Raw genomic sequence first — 12,081 nt, forward strand, 5'->3', positions numbered from 1 at the left:
TGAGTGTTAAGAGCTAGAACCTCAATGCTAGCCATTTGATTCATGGGTCCACGCTTTCAGCCCCTCTTAGATGCTACCTCTCTCAGGAAGTTGTTCAAGAAGCTACTACAATCACTGCTACCTTGTCTTACAGATGATGTGTTGTTAAGGAGTTAAGTGCAGGCTCTGGGTAGCTGGCAGTGAAAGGGGTCTGACCCACATCAGCCATGGAAGTGTTCTTCTCTTCCTCTCCCAGGAAAGTTCACCTTGTCCATCAACACCCATGTCAGATGGTCCCCTATGAAGGAGTCTTTCCCAACTCCCGCAGGGCTGTTACTTCCCTCCAAATTTTTATGTTATGAAAATTTGACTTTTTCCATTATAAGATAAATATGTGCTCATTAGAGAATACAGAGAATATCAAAATACAAGGAGAAAAATCTCTTTGTGGCTCTACCTCCTACTCACAGCATTTGCTCCTCTTTTGTTCTACTGGATTCATTCCCCTCTCCAATGTCTGTCTATTGAGGGGTAACAGTCCCACCACACTGTGGACTCCTCCTGAGGTGGTATCAACATGGTACCCACAGGCATAAATGCTTCCACTGCATCGGCACCCCACCTCCCGCCCCAGCACAATACCCAATACATAGCTGCCCCCCAATTAATCCTGATGCTTTATTATGTTCTCCAGTTCATCAGAGGAAACCCTAAGCTTCTCATGTTTACCTTCAAAGTTGCCCTAATCTTAACTGAGACTGGGTGTCTCCTTTGTCCTACATTCTTACTGTCCTGAGTGGGGCAGGAAAGTGCCACCCCAGCAGGCACCTGACCTTACCTGCATCCCTCTCATCTTCTGGAAGCGTGCAATGGTGTCGCTGATGGTATACACGCGCACATGGCCCATGTGCAGCTTGCCGGAGGGATAAGGGAACATGGAAAGCACGTAAAACTTGGGCTTTGATTTCTAGGAAAGGATGACAAAAAATACAATGAGTATTTATTAATCATTCACAGGGAACTAGGTACGCATATAATATTTCGGCATTTTACTCAAGGTAATAATTTAACATTTTCAAAAGTTTTCTTTAAAAAAAAAAACACCATTCCCATATGGTAAATGGACAAAAATGCCAAATACCAAAATTCGAAGCCCTGAGTTATCCTAAAGAATGTCCGAAATAATGCCAAACAGCCTCACAGTGCTAATTACCCCTAGTTATTTTTAAATCTGCCCTTTTCTCTTTTACCACAGCTATCTAGGACTTAAAAGAACTGTATGTTTTTCCAAACGAAGCTCTGACACATGTGCCCATAAAATTCATGGAGACAACAGTGAATCATAGAGAGGTGACAAGTCTAAAATGGAGCCCCTCCCTAAATTCCGGGGAGCTGCATGCAGACTTGGACTGAGCAGGGTCCCCAGGTGCGGGTTCAGGTTCCAGGTTTCTCTGCTGTATTGTGAGCTTATCTTTCAACAGAAAAGCTGAAATGGGAAGGTAATGAGAAAATCTTAGCCAGGTTGCTGTTTCCCAGGGGGTGATCTACAGGCAGCCTCAGGCCTGGGTTACGTAACTCTCCAATATCCAAAGACGCAGTTTCATCACGAGAAACAGAAAAAAGGTACATGCATTGGAACACAGACGAGCACAGGGCAGGACATCCTCACTGGAACGTCAACCTTCGGGACCTTAGTTCTTATTATGGTGAATGCTGACACAAGTTTGTGCACACGAGGGGGGAAGGCTGGAAAGGGGGTAGTCATTTAATTGATTCCTTATTGGGGACCTTAAGGAATTGTTGTTCAAGGGCAAGGATCATGTTTTAACCATCTAACCCCACCCCAATCCCCACCTTCCTGGCTGAACCCCTAGTTTAACAAACTGTTGGGTAAATGTCTGTAGGCCTTTGTGCTCTGAAGCCTGAGAACAGGCCTTTGGAGATCACTGATTACTGACGGGCACTCTTCCCAGCACACTTCACTACCCTGTCCAGGTGACAGGAGCGTCCCCCACACCCAGCCTTAAATCCTTGCACGGGGGAGAAGGGATGCCTCTGAAGAAAGGAAGAGAACAGGTAACTGCTTCTGTTTAGTCACTAAGTGTCTGGATCCTCTGATGTTATCACTACTTTTTTTCTCCTGTTTCTCTTTTTCTGTTCTTACTCCCTTCCGAGAACTCTACAAGAGGTCTTCAAGGCTTTGCTTCTCCAAAATTAATGAAAACAAATGCAAAACAGAATATTCATGACCATTCTTATGTGTGCGAGTGGGTATTGAGGGGGGGGAGTACTTTTTGCTAAGTATTTATTTGCATGACTGATAACTGACAGTCAGCTGTAATCAGGGGAGCAGAAGAAACCAGAAATTCTTTCCAAATCTCACTTGACCCCTTGCTTTAAACTTCCCTCAGCAAAGAAGGTGAACAAGTCTTTAGCAGGGCCACTATCGTGTGGCAAGACAGACCAGAGTGGCCCTTTTCCCTATACTGCGCTTCCTCTAGAAATTATCAACTGTGTGGTAAGTCAAGTTGCCTGCAGGGAGGGAAGGGAAAAGTGAATAAATAAGGAGTTTGCATAATAAACTTGGAAACCTGTAATACTAAAGTGACAGCTGCTATTGATTTCTAGAAATGGATGGAAAGCCCCACATTGATCACGCACTTTAATTGGAAACTGTGGAACCATAACTCAGGAAAATCTCAGAAGCGAGAGAGACAACTTGAGAGTCAGCAGTCACTGGGGACTCAGGACTTTCTTCTTTAAGAAGCCAAGTGACAGATGATCCTCTCAGGTTGTAAACAACTCCCTCAGAGGAAGTGCAAGACCTCATTCTGATACCTGGTACAGAATGAGAAATAAGCAGACTATCCACTCAATTCCACCTTACGCGTTGACGTAGATCAGGCCTACTGTTTCTTTTTGGGGGATCTTTAGGGACATAAGAAAACAGTTGTTACAGAGTTCTTTGGGACCTGAAAAAACAATAAAATATTGATATACACTATTTCTAGTTTTTCATTTTAAAGTTTTTACATTAAATGCATTTTTATTATAATCACCTTGTTTTTATTATGAAATTTATTTTAAAAATTATGTTTATTTAATAATCTTATCTCAAACATTTTCTACATATAGCTTCTTCATTAATATCTCTTTTTTGTATGTCTCTCCAACAAAGATGAAACTTATGGCAAAATTGAGGAATTCATTACATACAAGCTAGTTCAGTTCAGTTCAGTCACTCGGTCATGCCCGACTTTGTAACCCCATGGACTGCCGCACACCAAGCTTCCCGGTCCATCACCAACTCCCAGAGCTTACTCAAACTCATGTCCATTGAGTCGGTGAGGCCATTCAACCATCTCACCCTCTGTGGTCCCCTTCTCCTCCCGCCTTCACTCTTCCCCAGCATCAGGGTCTTTTCAAGTGAGTCAGTTCTTCACATCAGGTGGCCAAAGTATTGGAGCCTCACCTCAGCATCAATCCTTCCAAAATTCAGGACTGATCTCCTTTAGGATGGATTGGTTGGATCTCCTTGCAGTCCAAGGGACTCTCAAGAGTCTTCTCCAACACCACAGTTCAAAAGCATCAACTCTTTGGCACTCAGCTTTCTTTATAGTCCAACTCTCACATCCATACATGACTACTGGAAAAAACCATAGCTCTGACTAGACGGACCTTTATCGGCAAAGTGTAATGTCTCTGCTTTTTAATATGCTGTCTTGGTTGGTCACAGCTTTTCTTCCAAGGAGCAAGCGTCTTTTAATTTCACGGCTGCAGTCACCATCTGCAGTGATTTCGGAGTATTGAGTCCACAGAAGATACAGAAAAGTACTGCTAGCAAAAGTTTTTACTATTCATGAATATTTTTGTTTATTGCAGAAAAGGTGTTCAGCTCACTGCTTGTCCCTGCCTTCTGTTTCTCTGTGTGAACTAAGTCATTTTCCTCTGTGACAATGAAATGAATTCTATTCTCCGAGGGTAGAGGAGCGGATTTGGGGAGTTTATAATTGAGCAGGAATCTGATTGAAAGGGACATTTTCATAATTATATAAAAGTGTAAGTATTTAAGCCTTTAATAGAAATTAAGATTGGAAGTGATGGAAAATGGATGGTTTTTATATAAGTGGGTCCTATTATTTTTGCCAGCTTCTGACATCAGAAGAAAGATAACTTCTGCCTCTTTATGGATCATGCTCTGAAACTCTCCCTGAGACTACAGAATGGAGGGGGTTGGACCACTCAGTGGAAGCTTGCAGCCTGGGATCTGGTCCAAGCTCTGCCACTAGCTGTGAGACCTCAAGCAAATTCCTTTGTTTTTCTGGGCTCAGTTCACAATCTGTAAATCAAAGGTGAGACAAAAGAAGGTTCCTGGTGAAAGCATGAGCTTAGGACTCAAATATGTTTAGATCTGGGCTGTGCCACAAGTGAGATTGAGGACAGAGGGTGAGATGATTGGATGGCATCACTGACTCAATGGACATGAGCTCGAGCATATTCCAAGAGATAGTGAAGGACAGGGGAGCCTGGCATGCTGCAGTCCATGCGGTCACAAACAATGAGACATGACTAAGTGACTGAACAACAACAAGTGAGTTATGGATCTCAACAACTTACCAAACTTCCCTCCCAGTTTTCTTACTCCAAAATGTTTTCTTACTACTATGCACCTTCAGGGCTGTTTCAGAATTTAAATGAGATAATGAAAGGAAAGATGGTACCTGATACACTAAAATGCTCACTAAATGGAAGTTCTTTTATAACGATGATTATGATGATGACGGTAAAATATTCAACTTCTAAAAACTCATTTCCAGTAGATTTCAAATGTAGCTACTACCAGAGTGAGATTGATCATAGATATGCTTTAAAATCTACCAGCGTCTAGTCATATTCTCATTCCTGTCAAAGATACACCACATATTTTTATCTTCTTGTATCTTTCACTCATGGGGCTTTCCAGGTGGTGCTAGGGGTAAAGAACTCATCTGCCAATGCAGGAGACATAAGAGGTGTGGGTTCGATCCCTAGGTTGGGAAGATGCCCTGGAGGAGGGCATGGCAACCCACTCCAGTATGCCTGCCTGGAGAATTCCATGGACAGGAGAGCCTGGCAGCATACGGTCCATACGGTCACCAAGAGTCGGACAAGACTGAAGTGACTTAGCATGCATCTTTCATTTATATAACACTTCAGTTTGTAAAATGAGTTTAATCTTATTTTCTCCTTTGATTTTCAAAGCAATTCTGTGGGATAAACAATGCAAAGAATCTGAGGATCAGAGAGGTTAAACGATGCTGCTGAGGGCACAGTGATTTGGGGAGCAGAGCCAGAATTACTGCCCAGGCTCCAGACTCCTTATCTAGCATTCTCTCCACTTTACCCTTTTCCAATTCAAACCCTGACAGAATGCCACTGGGGGATCACCCAAAATGTTCATAAAGCTATTTACCCAATTAGTCAAGCATAGTTTATTTTGATCCATTTAATTAGAAAACCATACACTTAAGAATGAAATGTCACAAGAACAAAAAGCTACAACTTCCAAATGTTTGGAGGCCACTGAATCTAAACCAAAAGGAAAAAGAAAAAGAAGCTAATTTTATGCTCCTCATTCAGAATTAAACTTCTCCCTAAGGTCTGCTTCCAAAACACATTTAGCTACATTAATCTGGTCATGTTGCCATGAAGAATTTTCATTTCCTAATGAGGTAAAAGTTAAGCTTTCATTGTATAATTATGCATTTCATTTAAACCTTCCTTTTTATCATATCACGTATTACTTATCTTTCAATACCAGATTTTCTTCGTAACTAAGGCAAAAAACCATCCTTCAGTTTAACAGAAATAGCTACCCACCCCCCATTTTTCATAATGATCAATCTCATAGAAAGGAGTCTGATGAGAGGAGAATCAGGAAAGGTGATTCTAGCACACTGTGGTCTTGGGCAAATATATATTTACTCAACTGCTTGCCTTTGTCCTAATCTCTTTAATTGAACATAGAGAGAGTTTATATTATTTGACTGGTAACCATTATGAAAGCATGGTCAGAATTTTAAGAGTAAAACTGTACTTAATAGTGGTATACTCTAATCAGATTCATTTCATGTACCAAACCACATCTTCCATATTGTGACCAATATTGAGAGGTAAGGGTTAACACATCTAAGACTGATTCCCACCAGGCTGGCCTCCCAGAGAAGAAGCTGGCTTCCAGCAGAGTGGCCATGGAAACCGGTTACAGCCAAGTGCTAAAGCCAATGAATTCAGGTAGAGCGCTGAGCTGGTGCAGACAGACTAGAAGCCAAGGGTCCACTAACTTATATATCTGTGACCGTGAGGTTGGACCCCAACTCCAGATTACACCAGGGAAGGGCTGGGACCTCCCAAACCAAGATGGCAGAGCAAGGTTGGAGGCCAACATCATTCCAGGGGCAAGGGAGGCACTTCTCAGAACATGCCACTTAAAAAGTCCACAGCTGAGAGGCCCACATGCCCTTCCTGGAGTCTCCTATCTGACCCTGCCAGATCCCTGCATGTCGCCCCCCAGGCAGCGGACCACAGAGAAGTTGACGTCTGCTGTAGCTCCTGTCTGGGTGAGCTCCCCCAGTAAATGCGGCTCCACAATGCCCAGTGTGGCCCCATCCGTGTGCCCCTTATGTGAACGTGCACCTCACTGAGACTCCTCCGAGCACCATCCTGGCCTCATCCCAGTGACCCGTCACCAGCCTCCTGGGAAGCAGGTGGGCACTACTATTATCACTGCTTATTTTCAGTTAAAAAAAAAAAAAATTGATGCCTAGAGAGATTTGGTTCTTTGGTTCAAGGTCACATACTCAATAACTTATTTGAATCCAGGCAATCTGACCCTAGTCCACGCCCTTCGCCCCTCTTCTCAACCCTTTCAGCATCTCTTAGAATACTCACATCAGCTTCTGAAACCTTGAAGGCCTGGTCTTTTATTCGCTGATGCCACCATTTCTCCACATCCTTTCTTGTCTGCAATGTATACTCCTTGGTCCACTCTCCCGTGGCACTGTAAATACCTCTGGACCATCCCGGAATCACTCTCCTTCCCCGCTTAATGACATCTGGCCCATCGTTTAGCTGCCTTTTTAGAAGACAGGCATATAAACCCAGTCTCTGCCAAGAAGGAGCCATTCTTCAAAAGGTGGAAAGAGCCTGAAAGAGAGAGTGGAGAACACACGTGTGAGCTGCCCAGAACCTCCCGGAGCTCCTCCTTCCATTCAGCACAGCCAGCATTCACAGGCTTTCCTCTTATTTTGATTTCTTTCCCTGAAAAGAAAACTTTAGAAGTGCAGTCAAGCTAAACACAATCTTTTTAATGGAAAATATTAAAGATGTTCAATGCTCCCAAACAGCAAAGATACAAAAGTCCCATAGGGACAGAAGGAGACCACCCCCTGGGCCAGCACCAGCCATGACCTCAGAGCTTTCGTGGGGAGCAGCGGAGGCCCCTTCCTTGCCTCTAGGCCAGTCCAGGGTCTGTCTAGCAGGCTTCACATCCCACCATCCAGGCTTCCAAAGAGTTCTAAGCACATCTGGGCTTGGCCTTAGGCTCAAATATCATAAGAGATCTTGAGCACAGGTCTCCCAGGAAGACCGGAGACTCTGAGCTATGATCAGTCTCCTTCATACATACAACAAGTTAAATATACTCAGTAGGCTGAGCCAGGAAATAACCATTATTTAGAAGACTCTTATTCACTTACTTCTTCATTCATTTACCAAATATTTATTGAGTGTCACTAGGTCCACACACTATTCCAGGCACTGGGGATATAGCAGAGAACAAAAATGAAGTCCCTTCTTACATGGCACTTATATACTGGCAGAGAAAAGCAGGTAAGAAACGAACAAATGATGGAAGGGGGGGGTGTGTGAACTGGGACATTGGGATTGACATGTATACTACTATGCATAGAACAGATAACTAATCACAACAGACTATATAGCACAGGAAACTCTACTCAATGATGCTCTGTAGTGACTTAAATGAAAAGGAAATCCATAAGGCTGATTCACTCTGCTATACAGCAGAAACTAGCAAGCATACCCCACCGCTGTCAAAAAAGAAAGAAAGAAACAAATAAACATCCAGCATGTGTAACAGTGATGAGCACTATGGTTTTTGGAAAACAATCCACAGGGCTCACCAAGACATCCAGCTGCGATTCAAAATTCAGCTTAAATGTTGCATTGGCTTCCTCCAACAGTGAATTTCAACAATGACCTCATGGAAGAAGCTTCATGATTTATCACTGAGGTGACAGTTCATCAAATATTTAAGATGTATGACTAAACAGCCTAAACTTTCTGCCTTCCGGCATAACAGCATTCGCTACCATGAAGAAAACAGATGAAAACAGATCTCTAAAAACCAGAGAGAAAATGAAGGAAGAAACTGGCACTCTTAAGCTGGCATTAATTCTTGATCCTCTCAAAATTTTATCCACATCCACTAGGGTCTGATCTGTTTAGCAAAGGTTCTAGGTCACAAATGCTGCCAAGAGGGTTCATTATAGACTTACACAAGTGAGTTTCACACACATAAAATGGCATCACCAGTGTTGACATTTACAAGTTGGTCTGCAAAAGTTCTTGACATACCAATTCTCACTGTACTCAACCCCTCTTGCTTCTTTGTGGGTGGAATCAGAAACAGACCAAATATAACAAACAAACAAAACACCTCCCTTCCTATCTAACGGGCTTGTCTATTTTAAAGTGTGTAGATTTGACTATTGATACCAGGGTAAACTATATAATTAGTTGACTATCAGCAATTTCATATGACCAATCTAATATATACAGACATTTTGTACAATTAAGGCAATTACATTTATTTTGAGGAGTTCATTTCTACATAATTAGAACTATCATAGAGTCATGGACTTTATGGTTCTCTAGTTAAGTCAGTGTTTTTATATCTTTGCAAGCTAAAGAATGTTAATTTAGCAGAGGGCACATAGATACCTGCAATTTCTCTCTTAGACTGTATTCCTTAAGAACACATAAGGAGAAACAGAAAGAATGGAAAAGGATGGAATTATAAAAATACAAAAATGACCTGAACTACAGCCTTACAAGTTCTTTGTTTTGATGTTGGTTACCTCCACTGGTGTGTGCTCAGTTGTGTCTGACTCTTTGTAACCCCATGGACTGCAGCCCGCCAGGCTCCTCTGTCCATGGGATTTTCCAGGCAAGAACACTGGAGTGGGTTGCCATTTCCTTCTCCAGGGGATCTTCCCAATCCAAGTATCAAACCCAGGTTTCCTGTGTCTGCTGCAGTGGCAGGCGGATTCTTTACCACTTGAGCTACCTGGGAAGTCCACAGTAAATGCCACAAAGATTAAAGAATTTTTAAAAATACCATAAAACAAGAAAAAAATAAAGTATGGACTAATTCTGTACAAGGTGCAGGATGTTCTGTCCTAGCATAAAAGCAATGGAAGAATTGTAAAGGAAAAATATTAATAAAACTCTCTAAAAAATATTAAAATCTGCATATCAAAAACACCATGAATTTGGGAACTCCCCTGGAGGTGGTTGTTAAGATTCCACAATTCCAATGCAGGGGGCACAGGTTTGATCTCTGGTTAGAAGATCTCACATGCCACACAGTGTGGTCAAACAAACAAATAAACAAACAAACAAAAAATTAGAAGCAAACAATAAGCTGAAAGAAAACTGCTAAAACTACCAAAAAAAAAAAAAAAAGATTACCCTTCTCTATAAAGAATTCACATATGAAAAGAGAAACATCAAAAACCTAATTTTAAAAGTTGGCAAAGGAAAAAAGAGGATATACAAATGACTTACGAATATAAGGAAAAAAAGAATGACTTTATAACTAAACAAAGAAATGCACATTAAAATAACAAGGAAATATTTTGCTTATCACATTGGCAAAAATCTGTTATGAAAAGAGATGTGCATTTTTATACACTGCTGGTGGAATGTAAATTGATTCCATCTCCCTGGGGAGCAATGTGGTAATATATGTGTCAAGATCCTTTAAGAGAAGTCCACACCCTTAATGTTAGGGGAACCCCAGAACTCAGGCAGACTCAGCACACAGTGCACTCAGGGTTATGATTTACTGCAGCCCTGGAGTTCAGTTCAGTTCCCTTCTTTTACTTCCCAGGTCCTGCTATGGGCCACGCCACCAACAAAGCCCTGATGGACACTGCCTCTCGCTGATAAGGAGCAGTCATTTTATTAGAGCACCATGCCCCTACCATGAATATGAAAGGTGTGACTCATGTTTTGTGTTATGGTAACTTGGCCCTCTTCTTCCTTAGCTCTGTCACATCCAGTTCCTTGCCTAGATGTTTGGAACCTTGTCTCTTCTACCACATCCTTCCAAAGCATCAATCCCCACTATTCCTCCTTAAGAGTCAGCCCTGATCTCAACCTCACTGAGGGTTTAAGTTTTTTGAGAATGGTGGGGGTACCAGCATGTGACCGCAGAAGGAGAGGCCTGAGAACTGGACCCAAAACAACAATCATATAGGGACAGAGAAACCTAGGAGATGAGTAGGAAAAGATAGGCAAACAGTATGTGGGAAAAGCACAGGATCACAGTGTGCACCCAAAAGAAAGTGTGCAAAAATGTACCTGGGAAATTAACAAGGAGCCAAGTTACGTGCAAACAACTAAATTTCTACGTGACCTTGGAGAAATTATTTCCTGTCCGGAACACCAGCTTCTCCTTAAAATGAAGGGGTCAATCCAGATGATCTCTGAGGACCTAACATGCTGTGACGATCATCTGTGGGTCACAGAGATGATTCAGGGACCAACTGGGGTAGTGGAAGAGTGGAGAGAGGGACTTGAGTACAAAACTATGCGTACATATGCGTTTTTCTGGGAAAGGGCCCAGAGCTATCAACGGAGTCAGTGGCTCAGAGTGTTAAGATCTGGATCTCAGAGACTTTTCCAATTAGGAAACTGCACAGCTCCGAGATCACCGAACCCAGACCGCACTTTCCCTTCTGGCTCCCGGCAAGTCGAAATCTATCGGTCTGCAGAGAGAGGAGATCAGGTCTCATCTCGAGTCCCGCTGAGCGCGGGTCAGGGGTTTACCTGCTCACAGGCTCTGGCCTGCGGCTCCTTACTCCTCGGTTCCCACCTCAGGCGAACACGGCCCAGCCAGTCACCATGGGCGCCGCCATGTTGGCAGAACAACAACTTTATCAATAGCGGCCGCCGCAGACACAGACAGGCAGTGGCTGAGCCGAAGGGGGCGGAGCGCTGCCTGGTCCCGACTCCCGGCATTCCTTGAGGCCGGGGTCGCCACACTACAGTCCCTGGTTCCGCTCTTCGGTCACTGGCACCGCCTTCCGGCTCCAAGCCCCGCCTTTGGATCCAGTACTCCACCCAGAGTTTGGCGACTGCAAAACTCTGAACACAGAAGTATCAGATTTTTGCAGCAGACGTGTGAAAGCCATCAGCTTAGTGCACCTAGGCGGCACGTGGGGTAAAGACCACTGGAGGAAACCTGAGGCCACGGTTCAAAGTCCATCCGCCTCCTCTCTCAACGTCTTGATCCTTAATGGACCACGTGGTGGTTAAAACATCTTCTACCACATCCGTGGTCTAGCTCTGGGAGGGGAATCACCTGGCTAAAGCTGGAGATACAGTGTTTTTCTCCCTTGACACCTGGGCTGGGTGTCAGGAAAGCGTGATACCTGACCACCCACTTTCCTAAAAGAGTTTATGTATGGACAGTAGAAGACACTGTGTCCAAATATGAACACCTCACAGCACCAGATAGTCCCCAGACCAGCAAACCACCCACACGCTAATCTCTTGCCAGATTCCAAGTCTTTAACAAAGTTTCCTGACAGTTCAGAATCCAAATACTTTTTCACTAAGTGTACACTTCAAACCAGCGTCAACTTCACTTGCTAGGAATGTGGAGTCTCAGTGCCCATCCCAGACCTGCTGAATTGGACTCTGCATTTTAACAAATCTCTAGGGAATTCTTAGGCACACTTAAGTTTGAGACTAATTGTCTTAGAATGTGAGAGTTAGAAACAATCTTGAGAACACTCTAGTCCAGCAGGCTCATTT

General features: G+C 43.3%; 1 protein-coding gene across 1 annotated transcript in view; it reads right to left on the reverse strand.

The window, feature by feature from the left end:
* Positions 1-11,244, reverse strand: part of LARS2 (leucyl-tRNA synthetase 2, mitochondrial) — a 145,769-nt gene extending 134,525 nt beyond the window's left edge. Inside the window, exons 1-3 of the mRNA XM_043886184.1 lie at positions 11,092-11,244; positions 6,910-7,164; positions 818-946 (exon numbers count right to left, since the gene is read on the reverse strand). Coding sequence (XP_043742119.1) covers positions 818-946; positions 6,910-7,143 — 363 coding nt within the window. The 5' untranslated portion in view covers positions 7,144-7,164; positions 11,092-11,244. The remainder of the gene's footprint in view (positions 1-817; positions 947-6,909; positions 7,165-11,091) is intronic.
* Positions 11,245-12,081: the final 837 nt, after the last annotated feature.

This window comes from Cervus elaphus, chromosome 24 (genome assembly GCF_910594005.1).
Source record: "Cervus elaphus chromosome 24, mCerEla1.1, whole genome shotgun sequence".
Classification (NCBI taxonomy): domain Eukaryota; kingdom Metazoa; phylum Chordata; class Mammalia; order Artiodactyla; family Cervidae; genus Cervus; species Cervus elaphus.